General features: G+C 45.6%; 1 protein-coding gene and 3 non-coding genes across 4 annotated transcripts; all 4 read left to right on the plus strand.

The window, feature by feature from the left end:
* Positions 1-2,888: 2,888 nt before the first annotated feature.
* Positions 2,889-8,758, plus strand: rpl18a (ribosomal protein L18a). Its single transcript, XM_034077011.1, has 5 exons — positions 2,889-2,976; positions 5,238-5,417; positions 6,448-6,577; positions 8,425-8,534; positions 8,631-8,758. Exons 1-5 carry the CDS (start codon positions 2,959-2,961, stop codon positions 8,721-8,723), a joined length of 531 nt encoding a protein of 176 aa, XP_033932902.1. The 5' UTR covers positions 2,889-2,958; the 3' UTR covers positions 8,724-8,758.
* Positions 4,938-5,064, plus strand: LOC117440775 (small nucleolar RNA SNORA68). The gene has a single exon (XR_004551310.1). It is a non-coding gene; the product is annotated as a small nucleolar RNA SNORA68 (small nucleolar RNA).
* Positions 6,240-6,366, plus strand: LOC117440776 (small nucleolar RNA SNORA68). The gene has a single exon (XR_004551311.1). It is a non-coding gene; the product is annotated as a small nucleolar RNA SNORA68 (small nucleolar RNA).
* Positions 7,964-8,090, plus strand: LOC117440778 (small nucleolar RNA SNORA68). The gene has a single exon (XR_004551312.1). It is a non-coding gene; the product is annotated as a small nucleolar RNA SNORA68 (small nucleolar RNA).
* Positions 8,759-16,590: the final 7,832 nt, after the last annotated feature.

Raw genomic sequence — 16,590 nt, forward strand, 5'->3', positions numbered from 1 at the left:
CTAATTGATATGTAGATTTAGGAAAATGTGTTTATTTTTATTTTCCTTCTTTCTTTTTTCCTTCTTTTCCCCCCTTCTTTTTCTATAAAGAGTTACTTAGCGAAGAGTTACTTAGCGAATAGTTACTAGTTAGTGAAGAGTTACTTAGCGAAGAGTTACTAGTTAGTGAAGAGTTACTTAGCGAAGAGTTACTAGTTAGTGAAGAGTTACTTAGCGAAGAGTTACTTGGCGAAGCCGTACCAATATTAATAAATGTATAAAAGATAATATTTACTTTAATATATTTTAACCACAGTTATATGTTGTTGTTGTTGTTGTTGATTTTAGTTTTTTTGGAAGAGAAATGTAATGTAGCTGTAAAAATATGAATACATATTAAAAACAAATATATTTAACGGTTTATTTTTATAAAGAAATTAAAAAAAGTTTTAATATATTTTAACAATTTTTTGGGAAAAATATTAATGCAAAATATTTTATAAGAATAATATTTATATTTCATATATTTTAACCACAGTTATATGTTGTTGTCAATTTGTCAACCTTTTTTTAGGAAAATATACTTAGCGTAGCCGTCAAAATATGAATAAAAGATAAAGGTTTTATATATTTTCACCAGTTATTTTACGCTGTAGATGTAAACATGTGATATTTGTTTTCTTTTTTTCTTACATTTTCTTAGCATTTTTTGGGACGGATAACGAAGCGTACCCGTAAAATATATTTTTATTTTTTTAAATATATATATTTTAAACACGGTTATGTTATCTAATTGATATGTAGATTTAGGAAAATGTGTTTATTTTATTTTTATTTTTTTCAGTTGTTTAGGATCGGATATATAGCGTAGCAGCTAGCTGTAGAAATATTATACGAAAATAATGATTTTTTTATTTTGTTCAAAAAAACAATGTATGAATGTAAATATATTCTATTGTCAATGTCAACTACATCACTCTTTAAAAATAGAGAATATCCTTGATTTTAAATGTGTTTTCAACCCCTTTATTTACACGTTGGCGACCAATTTCCCTCGCCTTTGAACGTATATTTTTCCATTTTTAATCTAGTATTATTATATTTTTTTATTTTATTTATTAGTTTTTTAGGGAAATATATGGAAGAGGATTAGGGCCACATGCATATTTTTTTTGGGAGGATTTAAAAAAAAAAAAATTCTTTTTTCTCAGAATTCTGACTTTTTTCTCAGTGTGTTGGTGTGTTCACAAACTACAACAAACTTGCATATTGACTACATTACATATTCTCCAATTGCAGAACACAAACCTGACTTGACAGAAATGTAATTTGTTCATGTAATTCAAGACCTTTTAATACTGCTAAAATGTTTAAGGATTCAAACAAGAACAGTGGCATGCTTCATTGTTCTTATATGGAAACAGACAGTTGTAAAATACAATGTACTGTTTGCTCCCTCTTGCTTTGTGTGTACATTGTAAAATGATATGCCACTTACCCAGGTGAATAGCTTGTGTGAAAGCATGCATGTGGAGCTAACCCCTTATATGACCATTGACTGGAATATAAAGTTGCAAAGCAAGTGCCTTGTTCAAAGCATACTTGTTTATTTAGAACATATTTTATACTAGTGTAAAAAGTAATTAAGACATAATCTTAAAATAATGCTTAAAATGTTTTATGATCAAATGTTTCCTCAGGTGTCACATTGCCTTGATTCCAAATGTCTTGTTAAAGTTTCAAGTGGTGGACTGGGTGGTTCTTCTAAACAAGTAGATACACATACACACTTTCCCTATACACACACGCACACACACACACACACACACACACACACACACACACACACACACACACACACACACACACACACACACACACACACACACACACACACACACAACTCTCAGATGTGCATATAAACAGACTGAACTAGTCTTCTACCAGTTATCTTAGTTATGAGAAGTTATGATTACAATTGTTTGCTTTTTACTAAGATTGCAAGTATTGCTTTGATACTGAAAGACATTCTGAAGGTAAGTTGTATTATGTCTCAACATCTGTTTTGCAGGCATTGTTGTGTGCAACAAAACCTATCTTTTATTTTTGGATACTTTAATAATTGTTATTGCACTGGCACATTACAGGCAGATATTTGTTCCGTTTCTATATTTCACATCTTGTGGATCAACCAATAATTAAAAAAAAAAAGCAAAGCAAAAGGGCTGTAATTTTCCGGTCATCCTTGTGCGGAATTGCCGACTGCAATGTGTAAATCTCTCACTGAAGCTGGTTCTACAGTTACCGGTATTTCTGACTTTTTTCTCCCAAAGAATTTTTATTTTTTTTGTTCTGAGAAAAAAGTCAGAATTCTGAGATTAAAGTCAGAATTCTGACTTTTTCCCCAGAACAAAAAATAATATATATTTTTTAAATCCTCCCAAAAAAAATATTCATGTGGCCCTAATCCTCTTCCGTAGAAATATACGTAGCATCGCCGTCAAAAATATTAATACTAAATTATATTGTTTTTTTATATATTTTAACCACAAAATAATATTTATCTTTTATATTTTAACCACAGTTATATTATGTTATAGCGAATTTACGTTATTTATTTATATTTTTAAGACGTCAAATGTTTCCGAGTGACGGTCAAGACTGAGTCTGAAGTTCGTTTCGGATTCGTATGAGCAAAAACAATATAGAGTTTGCGGTTTATTGAAAATAAAACAAAATCGTCATTCAATTTTTAAAAAAATAAATAGTAATATTTAAAGACCAGTAGAAGTTCTTTATTTTAATTGTATTATTATTATAAAATATAATAAATATTTTAAAAGTACAATTACCAACGTGACACCATCTTCTGTCTGAGTCCCCGGAAGTCCCGCCTTTCACCGCCTCTCGGTCCATATGACGTCACCAGCCTCCTCCTTCCAGCTTCCTCTTTTCCCGTGGCAGTGACAGACTGACACCATGAAGGCGTCCGGCACAGTACGTAAAACCTTTAAAATCCATATTTAAACCCGAAACACACGGGATACACGAACCGATGTCGCTTTATAACGCTGTGTGTGTACGATTTATGTATTAACATTTCGGAAAAATCTAGAAATTAGTGGTGTTTTTAGTGTTTTTCGTCCCGGCGTGAGGGTCCAACATGGCGGGTGCTAGACCATGTGGAGACCGACCGTTAACATGAGATTCCGTTAGAAATCACTCCTGTTCTCTAAATATAGAACACCATTCAGACATCCTTACTCGTAGAGATGTGTGTGTGTAATCATCAGCTAAACGCACCGCATGGTTCGTTTTTAGCTGTGGCGTTAAGCTAATGTAAAGCTAACAAATGCTAACGTGTTTTCTAAGTTGACTCCAATGGAAGCTAACTAATGCTACTGCTAACGTGGTGCTAATGTCTTTCCTCCGCAACGTGGGATTAGCATGTAGCTTTCTATAAGTGAGCTGCTTGTATTTTAAACTGGATTTAAATTGCCACGTGTGTTTTTTAACAGTATATAAAGTTGATTAAAGAGCCCCTCTCCTGGGGCAAATGGCGAGGCTAGTTTGAAGTGTAATAGTTTCTGCAGAATTCCTAACGCTAACATGCTAGCTCCAATGGTACAGCATAACCAAGTTTAATGCTACCGTTTTATGGGGGTGCAAACATAAACAAGTTGAGGAAATTACTGGTATGAGTTCAAAACCACACCTGCTATTTATCATTAAAGTAGAATATGTATTAAGTATTTACACCAGATCTAATTAAACAAAGTACAAAATAGTCTGAGCTTTTCCAAAGTGAACAACATATCAATTACCAGTTAAAAGCCAGCATGTTTTTTCCAGTTCATCCAAGTGACTTAAGTATGTCAATAATAAATCATGCTTTTTAGAGTACAAAACAATGAAGATGGTGTTAAATTGTTTGTCATGTTACTTGAGTGCAATAATTAATGTAAATAAGCCATGTTTACACAATATACTCGTAACTGAAGCTAATGTAAAATGTAAGGATAGTTAGTAGCTAAAGGGTTGAAAATGTAATCAAAGATAATAATAATAATAATAAAGATTTAATTTGTTAAAGATGTCCTTTTTTCAACAGCAGTGTATTTATTATACATATTCTATATATATTATATTAACAGAACACATTTAACATTTATGAAAGTATATGCTAAGCCACAGAAAGTGCTCGACAGGGCGAAAGAGTTTTGAAGCGTCTTAAGTCAGAGAAAAAGACTCCACGAAATCCACATTTTATTGTTCGTGTTAAAATGCACCCCGACTTTTTTTTTTATTGAGTTTATTGCATATTAATTTAACCAAACAATACGAGAGATTTAAATGCAACTCCAGACGCCTCCGGTCAACGTCTGGTAATACTTCCTAATGGCTGGTAATACTTCCTAATGGCTGGTAATACTTCCTAATGGCCTGGTAATACTTCCTAATGGTACTTCCTAATGGCTGGTAATACTTCCTAATGGTACTTCCTAATGGCTGGTAATACTTCCTAATGGCCTGGTAATACTTCCTAATGGCCTGGTAATACTTCCTAATACTTCCCAATGGCCTGGTAATACTTCCTAATGGCCTGGTAATACTTCTTAACGTCTGGTAATACTTCCTAATGGTACTTCCTAATGGCCTGGTAATACTTCCTAATGGCCTGGTAATACTTCCTAATGGCCTGGTAATACTTCCTAATGGTACTTCCTAATGGCCTGGTAATACTTCCTAATGGCCTGGTAATACTTCCTAATGGCTGGTAATACTTCCTAATGGCCTGGTAATACTTCCTAATGGCCTGGTAATACTTCCTAATGGCCTGGTAATACTTCCTAATGGCATGGTAATACTTCCTAATGGCCTGGTAATACTTCCTAATGGCCTGGTGGCGTTGACAGATTGATGAAACGTGTTTGTATTTATGTGAAAGTTGTCGGAGTGCTGCACCCAAACCCAAAGGCCGTATCAGTGTGATGCGATTTTGTCTGGTGTGCAAACAGGAAGTGAACCTTGTCGCCTTTCTTTGCGCTGCCGTGCCTCTGAAAGTGAATCCAAGGAGCTACAGATCTATTGTGTATATTTGTATTTAAAGTGATGTATATTACCCGTTCTACTTGAGTACAGGATGTGTGTACTTCTACTTGAGTACAGGATGTGTGTACTTCTACTTGAGTACAGGATGTGTGTACTTCTACTTGAGTACAGGATGTGTGTACTTACTCTCTCTTGTGCCCCTGAAGCTTCGGGAGTATAAGGTCGTTGGGCGCTTGCTGCCCTCGGCGAAGAACCCGGCCCCCCCTCTGTACCGCATGAGGATCTTCGCCCCGAATCACGTGGTGGCGAAGTCCAGATTCTGGTACTTCGTGTCTCAGCTGAGGAAGATGAAGAAGGCGTCCGGAGAGACCGTCTACTGCGGACTGGTAAACAACAACAACACTCTCACACTGCAGACAAACATCAGACAACAACATGTACAGAGACATTTCCTCAGTGCAGAAGCGCCTAGTGGGTTTCAGTAGACGAGCTAGACGTGCCTCCGTCTCTTGGCAGAACGACGTTAAAGTCGAGTTATTTAAAGTGTGCACTTGTGGCATCGGCGAGAGCAGCCGGCACCGACTCTATTCAGATTATTTTAATACGCTCTAAATTTGACTTATTGTATATTTTTACCAGAGATTTAAACGAACTTCTGCAGACGCCTCGAGTCAAAGCCACTCACACAGACTGGTGGAAACTGGTCGTTTCTCAATCGAGGATGCTTCCTTGGTAGCACACGTCGTCCGAGTCACTTCCTTCAGAAGCGAGGCCAGAATCCTTCCTGGCATTCGGAAAACGAAGAGTGGAACAGGCGAGCGGATGTGCGTCATATGAGAGGCCCCGCCTCTTACACGTTCCGCCACAGATTTGGGGAAATTGGTCCGTGCGCAAAGCATTGTGGGGATTTTGAAGGACGCGACAAGTCTGTCCATGTGCAGCCTCGAGATCACCCCCAAACCAAGGAGGCGGCCTCGGTGGAATTCCAAGCATGCTGGAGATTGGAACACTCGATGACGTAGCATCCTTGGAAGCCAGTTTCCTCGAGGTTGAGAAACAGCCTCTGGAGTAGATACGTGTTTTTAAAAGAGTCTTCAAATGAAACGTGAGATTTGAATAAGAAACTTTATGATCGTAGACTTTGTGGAAACGTGTTTTAAAATATCTGTGCAGTAAATCTCGATGTCTGGATGTGTTCGTGTCTGAGCGCTGCACCCAAACCCAAAGGCCGTGTCGGCGTGATGCGGTCGTGTCTGGCGTGCAAACAGGAAGTGAACCTTGTCGCCTTTCCTTGCGCTGCCGTGCCTCTGAAAGTGAATCCAAGGAGCTACAGACTCTCCGTCTCTCCCCCTGCCCCACACCCCCCCTAGTCTCTGTCTCTAAGTGTGTGTGTGTGTGTGTGTGTGTGTGTTCCAGGTCCACGAGAAGACGCCCCAGAAGGTGAAGAACTTCGGCATCTGGCTGCGCTACGACTCTCGCAGCGGAACACATAACATGTACCGAGAGTACAGAGACCTGACCACGTCTGCAGCCGTCACCCAGTGCTGTGAGTCGCACACACACACACACACACACACACACACACCATCACACACACACACCATCACACACCATCACACACCATCACACACACCATCACACACACACCATCACACACACCATCACACACACACACACACACACCATCACACACACACACCATCACACACACCATCACACACACACACCATCACACACACACCACCATCACACACATCCAGGCACACACACCCACACCACACGCACACACCAGCACACACAACACCAGCACACGACACCAGCACACACTACACAAGGCACACACACACCACAAGGCACACAACACACACAGCACACATCACACACCCACACACCAGACCACACACACCACACACACCACACACACACAGCACACCACATCACACACCAGCACACACACCACACACACACACACACACACCCCACTCACCACACACACCACCACAAGCACACACACACCAGCACACACACCAGCACACACACACCAGCACACACACACCAGCACACACACACCAGCACACACACACCAGCACACACACACCAGCAACACACAACCAGCACACACACACCAGCACACACACACACAGCACACACACACATCAGCACACACACACACCACACACACACACCACACACACACACCAGCACACACACACACACCACACACACACCAGCACACACACACACCAGCACACACACCAGCACACACACACCAGCACACACACACCAGCACACACACACCAGAACACACACACAACACAGCACACACACACCAGCACACACACCACACACACCAGCACACACACACACCAGCACACACACACACCAGAACACACACACACCAGCACACACACACACCACACACACACACCAGAACACACACACACCAGCACACACACACACCAGCACACACACACAACACCAGCACACACACACACCACAGCACACACCACCACACCAGCACGCGCACACAGAGCACACACACACCAACACACACCACAGCACACACACACTCACACGCACACCATCACACACACCATCACACACACCCCAACACACACACACCATCACACACACACACACACACGCACACACCATCACACACACACCATCACACACACACCATCACACACACACCATCACACACACACCATCACACACACCATCACACACACACCATCACACACACACTCTCACACTCACACACCATCACACACACACCATCACACACACACCATCACACTCACACACCATCACACACACCATCACACACACACCATCACACACACACCATCACACACACACCATCACACACACCATCACACACACACCCCCCAGGATGGTTAAATACTGAAACTCTAACTGTAGAACATGTGCTGCACCCAAACCCAAAGGCCGTATCAGCGTGATGCGATTTTGTCTGGCGTGCAAACAGGAAGTGAACCTTGTCGCCTTTCCTTGAGCTGCCGTGCCTCTGAAAGTGAATCCAAGGAGCTACAGAGAACCGTTACAGAGAACCGTTCATATCCACCGCCGTCTGGAGCGTTCAAACCGAGACGAGAGAGACGCCGTGTGTTGGTCAGGCCGTGTGGGTTCTCCTCTGGGCTCCACGGTTCTCCTCTGGGCTCCACGGGGCTCTGAGCGGATGAGCCCCGTGGAGCCCAGAGGAGCACCGGTTCCTGGTGGAAAAGAGGCCCAACGGCCTGGAGAGAGAGGTTGTGTTTATATACAGGCTCCTCCTTATACTAACCCTCTGCTTCCTCTCCTCCTCCTCCTCCTCCTCCTCCTCTCCTCCTCCTCCTCCTCTCCTCCTCCTCCTCCTCTCCTCTTCCTCAGATCGTGATATGGGCGCTCGTCATCGTGCTCGCGCTCACTCCATCCAGATCATGAAGGTCCAAATCATCGCTGCCAACAAATGTCGCAGACCGGCAATCAAGCAGTTCCACGTACGTTTACTTTTATATTTACTCCATCGAGCCGCCCCCCCCCCAGCAGGCGTGTTGTTGTTGTTGTTGTTAAATGTGTGTGTTTGTGTGTTGCAGGACTCCAAGATAAAGTTCCCTCTGCCGCATCGCGTGCTGCGTCGCCAGCACAAACCTCGCTTCACCACCAAGAGGCCGAACACCTTCTTCTAGTTTCACTGAGAGAATAAAAGCACCGTGGAAGCAAACTCGCCTCCTTTCCTTCTTTTGAACCCGTCTTAGGAACTTAACTTCAGTTTGCATCGAGTGTGATTTATATTTTATGTAATCGCCGAAATGATAACAATGATGAATCCTGTGTTTAGTGAAAAGGCTTAAACTGAAGAGAAGCTGGTCGGCCTTTTGAGTCATTGTTCGGTCATGGAAAATAGGTAAAGGTCCTGGAGGAGTCCTTGGGAGGTCCTGGTGGAGTCCTTGAGAGGTCCTGGTGGAGTCCTTGGTGAAGAAGTGTATGAACCCTGGCCATTACAGAAATGGCGTCTGAACGAAGCGGGTTTGTGATTCCACATAAAGGGTTAATTTGGGATCTGAGTATTCAAGAAATTGCTTGATTTCCAACGTGTGAAATCCTCATGAAACGCTTCAGTAAATCTCATCAATAAGCGCGAGCCCATCTGCTTGAGCCGAGTCTGAACATGGAGGAGAGCGGGTTTGAGTTTCTGGCCACATTAAAGGGTTCTTTTGCTGGTAGTTTAATAATCGAGCCTCTGAGGTTTCGTTAGAGCAGGGTGGGGAACCTCCGGCCCGCGAGACCATTTGGTACGGCCCTCGAGGTAATTTCTAAACACGCAAAAAAATTAAATAAAGAAAGCCATACCGCAAAAAAATTAAACCAGCGAGTGCCTGTTTTTCCTGGCCAAGTTCAGGGTCCTTGAACACATCACGAGCCTAACGTGTCATCACGTGGTACATGTCTCGTCTGAGGGGTGCAGTACTGACGGAGAGCACCAGAACGCCGCTCCGGGACTTCAGAAAGGGCAGTACCGATAAGCAGCCGTGCACGTGCCGCAGTGTCTGCGTGGCCGTGTCTCTCGCGGAGAGCCCGGTGGAGATCTGCTCTCCGTCTCACTGAGCACACAGGCAATAGCTTTGTTGTTATTAGCATCTGTTAGCTAGCTATGCTAACGGATGTAAGAAGCTTTTTCTACGACCAGTCAGGCACATCTTCATATGATCATTACAGCTATAAAAAACGAGAATAAAGTAAACGGGTATAAAAAAAAAGTTGTTATTAATAAAGAAGAATACAGTTTGAAAGGAGAGTGATTTGTGAAATATCCATAAAGAAAAAGCAAATCTGTTCACAGTTCTGTCTCATCCGTGTTGAGAGATGTTTCCATAGCCCCCCCCCCCACACTTAAATCATGTCCACATGGAAAGGAGACTAAATACATTTGCACACATCGTGTCCTACGGGGCCTACGGAGATCAGGGGCCTACGGAGATCAGGGGCCCATCATGAGCCAATAAAAAAGTTTTAAAAAAAAATTAATTAAAAAAAAAAAGTTTTTTATTTCGGATGTTTTTAAAAAACATTTAAATAAACAAAGTCTTGGCTTTCAGAATATTAAACTTGTTTCGGCAAATTCAGAAGATAAATACAGCTTTGAAGCTTCGGCATAATTACAAGCGGAGAGCGGAGTAACTTCCCGTCACAGCCGGCAGAACAACAGCCGTGTTTCTCCTGAGGGTTTCCCCGGGAAACAAACACAATACACACAAACGCAAAAATACACACACACACACACACACACACACACACACACACACACACACACACACACACACACACACACACACACACACACACACACACACTCGCAAGCTTCCTCCAGACCAGTAATCCAAACGAAAATATCTTCCCTCCGTAGTATTTTGATCATTTGCTCCGCTAACCAATCAGATCGATGGATTCCAGAGATGACTCAGTAACAGTCACTGGGCACCACTCAACAGCCAATCAGAATGACAATATGTCTCAGGATAGAGGGTCCAGGACTCAGGATCCAGGACTCAGGATAGAGGGTCCAGGACTCAGGATAGAGGTTCCAGAACTCAGGATAGAGGGTCCAGGACTCAGGATAGAGGGTCCAGGACTCAGGATCCAGGACTCAGGATAGAGGTTCCAGTAGTCAGGATAGAGGGTCCAGGACTCAGGATCCAGGACTCAGGATAGAGGGTCCAGGACTCAGGATAGAGGGTCCAGGACTCAGGATAGAGGGTCCAGGACTCAGGATAGAGGTTCCAGGACTCAGGATAGAGGGTCCAGGACTCAGGATAGAGGATCCAGGACTCAGGATAGAGGTTCCAGTAGTCAGGATAAAGGGTCCAGGACTCAGGATAGAGGGTCCAGGACTCAGGATAGAGGGTCCAGGACTCAGGATAGAGGAACCAGGACTCAGGATAGAGGGTCCAGGACTCAGGATAGAGGGTCCAGGACTCAGGATAGAGGGTCCAGAACTCAGGATAGAGGGTCCAGGACTCAGGATAGAGGGTCCAGGACTCAGGATAGAGGTTCCAGGACTCAGGATAGAGGGTCCAGGACTCAGGATAGAGGAACCAGGACTCAGGATAGAGGTTCCAGTAGTCAGGATAGAGGGTCCAGGACTCAGGATAGAGGGTCCAGGACTCAGGATAGAGGGTCCAGGACTCAGGATAGAGGATCCAGGACTCAGGATAGAGGAACCAGGACTCAGGATAGAGGGTCCAGGACTCAGGATAGAGGGTCCAGGACTCAGGATAGAGGAACCAGGACTCAGGATAGAGGGTCCAGGACTCAGGATAGAGGTTCCAGAACTCAGGATAGAGGGTCCAGGACTCAGGATAGAGGAACCAGGACTCAGGATAGAGGGTCCAGGACTCAGGATAGAGGGTCCAGGACTCAGGATAGAGGGTCCAGAACTCAGGATAGAGGGTCCAGGACTCAGGATAGAGGGTCCAGGACTCAGGATAGAGGTTCCAGGACTCAGGATAGAGGGTCCAGGACTCAGGATAGAGGAACCAGGACTCAGGATAGAGGTTCCAGTAGTCAGGATAGAGGGTCCAGGACTCAGGATAGAGGGTCCAGGACTCAGGATAGAGGATCCAGGACTCAGGATAGAGGAACCAGGACTCAGGATAGAGGGTCCAGGACTCAGGATAGAGGGTCCAGGACTCAGGATAGAGGAACCAGGACTCAGGATAGAGGGTCCAGGACTCAGGATAGAGGTTCCAGAACTCAGGATAGAGGAACCAGGACTCAGGATAGAGGTTCCAGGACTCAGGATAGAGGATTCAGGACTCAGATCCAGTACTCAGGATAGAGGGTCCAGGACTCAGGATAGAGGATCCAGGACTCAGGATAGAGGATCCAGGACTCAGGATAGAGGAACCAGGACTCAGGATAGAGGATCCAGGACTCAGGATAGAGGATTCAGGACTCAGATCCAGTACTCAGGATAGAGGGTCCAGGACTCAGGATAGAGGATCCAGGACTCAGGATAGAGGATCCAGGACTCAGGATAGAGGAACCAGGACTCAGGATAGAGGATCCAGGACTCAGGATAGAGGGTCCAGGACTCAGGATAGAGGATCCAGGACTCAGGATAGAGGGTGCAGGACTCAGGATAGAGGATCCAGGACTCAGGATAGAGGAACCAGGACTCAGGATAGAGGATCCAGGACTCAGGATAGAGGGTCCAGGACTCAGGACTCAGGATCCAGGACTCAGGATAGAGGATCCAGGACTCAGGATAGAGGGTCCAGGACTCAGGATAGAGGATCCAGGACTCAGGATAGAGGGTCCAGTACTCAGGATAGAGGAACCAGGACTCAGGATAGAGGGTCCAGGACTCAGGACTCAGGATCCAGGACTCAGGATAGAGGATCCAGGACTCAGGATAGAGGGTCCAGAACTCAGGATAGAGGATCCAGGACTCAGGATAGAGGGTCCAGAACTCAGGATAGAGGATCCAGGACTCAGATCCAGTACTCAGGATAGAGGAACCAGGACTCAGGATAGAGGATCCAGGACTCAGGATAGAGGAACCAGGACTCAGGATAGAGGGTCCAGGACTCAGGATAGAGGTTCCAGGATTCAGGACTCAGATCCAGTACTCAGGATAGAGGAACCAGGACTCAGGATAGAGGGTCCAGGACTCAGGATAGAGGGTCCAGGACTCAGGATAGAGGATCCAGGACTCAGGATAGAGGGTCCAGTACTCAGGATAGAGGAACCAGGACTCAGGATAGAGGGTCCAGGACTCAGGACTCAGGATCCAGGACTCAGGATAGAGGATCCAGGACTCAGGATAGAGGGTCCAGAACTCAGGATAGAGGATCCAGGACTCAGATCCAGTACTCAGGATAGAGGAACCAGGACTCAGGATAGAGGATCCAGGACTCAGGATAGAGGAACCAGGACTCAGGATAGAGGTTCCAGGATTCAGGACTCAGATCCAGTACTCAGGATAGAGGAACCAGGACTCAGGATAGAGGGTCCAGGACTCAGGATAGAGGGTCCAGGACTCAGGATAGAGGTTCCAGGACTCAGGATAGAGGGTCCAGGACTCAGGATAGAGGAACCAGGACTCAGGATAGAGGTTCCAGTAGTCAGGATAGAGGGTCCAGGACTCAGGATAGAGGGTCCAGGACTCAGGATAGAGGATCCAGGACTCAGGATAGAGGATCCAGGACTCAGGATCCAGGACTCAGGATAGAGGATCCAGGACTCAGGATAGAGGGTCCAGAACTCAGGATAGAGGATCCAGGACTCAGGATAGAGGGTCCAGAACTCAGGATAGAGGATCCAGGACTCAGATCCAGTACTCAGGATAGAGGAACCAGGACTCAGGATAGAGGATCCAGGACTCAGGATAGAGGAACCAGGACTCAGGATAGAGGGTCCAGGACTCAGGATAGAGGTTCCAGGATTCAGGACTCAGATCCAGTACTCAGGATAGAGGAACCAGGACTCAGGATAGAGGGTCCAGGACTCAGGATAGAGGGTCCAGGACTCAGGATAGAGGATCCAGGACTCAGGATAGAGGGTCCAGTACTCAGGATAGAGGAACCAGGACTCAGGATAGAGGGTCCAGGACTCAGGACTCAGGATCCAGGACTCAGGATAGAGGATCCAGGACTCAGGATAGAGGGTCCAGAACTCAGGATAGAGGATCCAGGACTCAGATCCAGGACTCAGGATAGAGGAACCAGGACTCAGGATAGAGGATCCAGGACTCAGGATAGAGGAACCAGGACTCAGGATAGAGGGTCCAGGACTCAGGATAGAGGTTCCAGGATTCAGGACTCAGATCCAGTACTCAGGATAGAGGAACCAGGACTCAGGATAGAGGGTCCAGGACTCAGGATAGAGGGTCCAGGACTCAGGATAGAGGATCCAGGACTCAGGATAGAGGGTCCAGGACTCAGGATAGAGGATCCAGGACTCAGGATAGAGGGTCCAGGACTCAGGACCGCAGCAACAGAATCAGGATCCAGGACTCAGGATAGAGGATCCAGGACTCAGGATAGAGGGTCCAGGACTCAGGATAGAGGATCCAGGACTCAGATCCAGTACTCAGGATAGAGGAACCAGGACTCAGGATAGAGGATCCAGGACTCAGGATAGAGGAACCAGGACTCAGGATAGAGGTTCCAGGATTCAGGACTCAGATCCAGTACTCAGGATAGAGGAACCAGGACTCAGGATAGAGGGTCCAGGACTCAGGATAGAGGGTCCAGGACTCAGGATAGAGGTTCCAGGACTCAGGATAGAGGGTCCAGGACTCAGGATAGAGGAACCAGGACTCAGGATAGAGGTTCCAGTAGTCAGGATAGAGGGTCCAGGACTCAGGATAGAGGGTCCAGGACTCAGGATAGAGGATCCAGGACTCAGGATAGAGGATCCAGGACTCAGGATCCAGGACTCAGGATAGAGGATCCAGGACTCAGGATAGAGGGTCCAGAACTCAGGATAGAGGATCCAGGACTCAGGATAGAGGGTCCAGAACTCAGGATAGAGGATCCAGGACTCAGATCCAGTACTCAGGATAGAGGAACCAGGACTCAGGATAGAGGATCCAGGACTCAGGATAGAGGAACCAGGACTCAGGATAGAGGGTCCAGGACTCAGGATAGAGGTTCCAGGATTCAGGACTCAGATCCAGTACTCAGGATAGAGGAACCAGGACTCAGGATAGAGGGTCCAGGACTCAGGATAGAGGGTCCAGGACTCAGGATAGAGGGTCCAGGACTCAGGATAGAGGATCCAGGACTCAGGATAGAGGGTCCAGTACTCAGGATAGAGGAACCAGGACTCAGGATAGAGGGTCCAGGACTCAGGACTCAGGATCCAGGACTCAGGATAGAGGATCCAGGACTCAGGATAGAGGGTCCAGAACTCAGGATAGAGGATCCAGGACTCAGATCCAGTACTCAGGATAGAGGAACCAGGACTCAGGATAGAGGATCCAGGACTCAGGATAGAGGAACCAGGACTCAGGATAGAGGGTCCAGGACTCAGGATAGAGGGTCCAGGACTCAGGATAGAGGGTCCAGGACTCAGGATAGAGGGTCCAGGACACAGGATAGAGGGTCCAGGACTCAGGATAGAGGGTCCAGGACTCAGGACTCAGGATCCAGGACTCAGGATAGAGGATCCAGGACTCAGGATAGAGGGTCCAGGACTCAGGATAGAGGATCCAGGACTCAGGATAGAGGGTCCAGGACTCAGGATAGAGGGTCCAGGACACAGGATAGAGGGTCCAGGACTCAGGATAGAGGATCCAGGACTCAGGATAGAGGGTCCAGGACTCAGGATAGAGGGTCCAGGACTCAGGATAGAGGGTCCAGGACTCAGGATAGAGGGTCCAGGACTCAGGATAGAGGATCCAGGACACACGACCACAGCAACAGGATCAGGGTCCCGGCGTAGAGACGGACACAAAAAAGAGATTTGGGGGAGCTGGGTTAATCAGAACATGAGAGTACACAGGTACAGACAGCCAGACAGACGAGGTGCCCCCCCCCCCCAACAGTCCAAGCCTATAGCAGCTAGACTAACGTGTCTACGTACATGCACTCCCTTAGGATAGGGTGAGGGAAAGGGAAGCAGGTAGGAAGTAGGAAGCAGAGGTGAGAGGCACGCAGGGAGAAAGGTCCCCACAGAACCTGAGTTGGTGAGAGGTGAGGAGTGGGTCTGTGTCTACGCTCCACACCCCCGGCCGGGCCTCTCTGCAACCTGTTACCCTCAGGGGTGTCAAACTCAAGGCCCGGGGGCCAAATCCGGCCCGCGACCTAATTTGATGTGGCCCGCAAGAGCTTGCAAAGAATATAATATACAATACAATCGGTGTAATTGTTGAATATTTACTTTCAATTATTTGCCCTAGACTTCTGCTTTCAGACGTAGTTATTTAGGAAGATATTACCAGATGCAGGGACAACAATGTAATATAATACATTATTTAATATATATTATATATTTACATATGTATATTTATATAAATTACAACCGGCCCTTTGAGTGCCACCATAATGCTGATGGGAAGAAATTGAGTTTGACACCCCTGCTCCAGAACCTCGAGAGCTCAGAGAGGGGAAAGGTTTGGATAAAGTTTTAAATATAAGATCTAAGTTTTTAGGATTTAAGTGAAAGAGTAAAATCTGCACTCTGTTAAAGTGGAGACTCTTTGGTCTAAAGCCTTTAAATGACCTCTTTATTTAAAGTGTAAAACACAAAGAAACCGATGCTCGCTGCAGTTGCACCTTCTGTCCACAGGGTGTCGCTGCGGTCCGCGCCATGAAGCCGCATCCCAGGTGAGTGATTCAGGCCAGGTGCTGATCACACCGCGGAGACACAGGCAGGACTTTGGAGCCTTCGTGATTTAAAGTCACTATGAAAAAGTTTCCTGTTTTCTTCTGGAAACCAAATGAATAAAGATCTTCTTCATTTAACATATATAAATAAAGGTGTCAAAGTCTCAGAAACAGGAAGAGGAGGAAAATAAACCTTTAATATAAAGAAATAATTATTTAAATA

Source organism: Pseudochaenichthys georgianus, unplaced genomic scaffold, assembly GCF_902827115.2.
Source record: "Pseudochaenichthys georgianus unplaced genomic scaffold, fPseGeo1.2 scaffold_1198_arrow_ctg1, whole genome shotgun sequence".
Lineage (NCBI taxonomy): Eukaryota > Metazoa > Chordata > Actinopteri > Perciformes > Channichthyidae > Pseudochaenichthys > Pseudochaenichthys georgianus.

Coding starts and splice junctions, on each gene's coding strand:
- rpl18a (XM_034077011.1), top strand. Junction 5,418..6,447: donor AGACCGTCTACTGCGGACTG/GTAAACAACAAC, acceptor TGTGTGTTCCAG/GTCCACGAGAAGACGCCCCA. Junction 8,535..8,630: donor CGGCAATCAAGCAGTTCCAC/GTACGTTTACTT, acceptor TGTGTGTTGCAG/GACTCCAAGATAAAGTTCCC.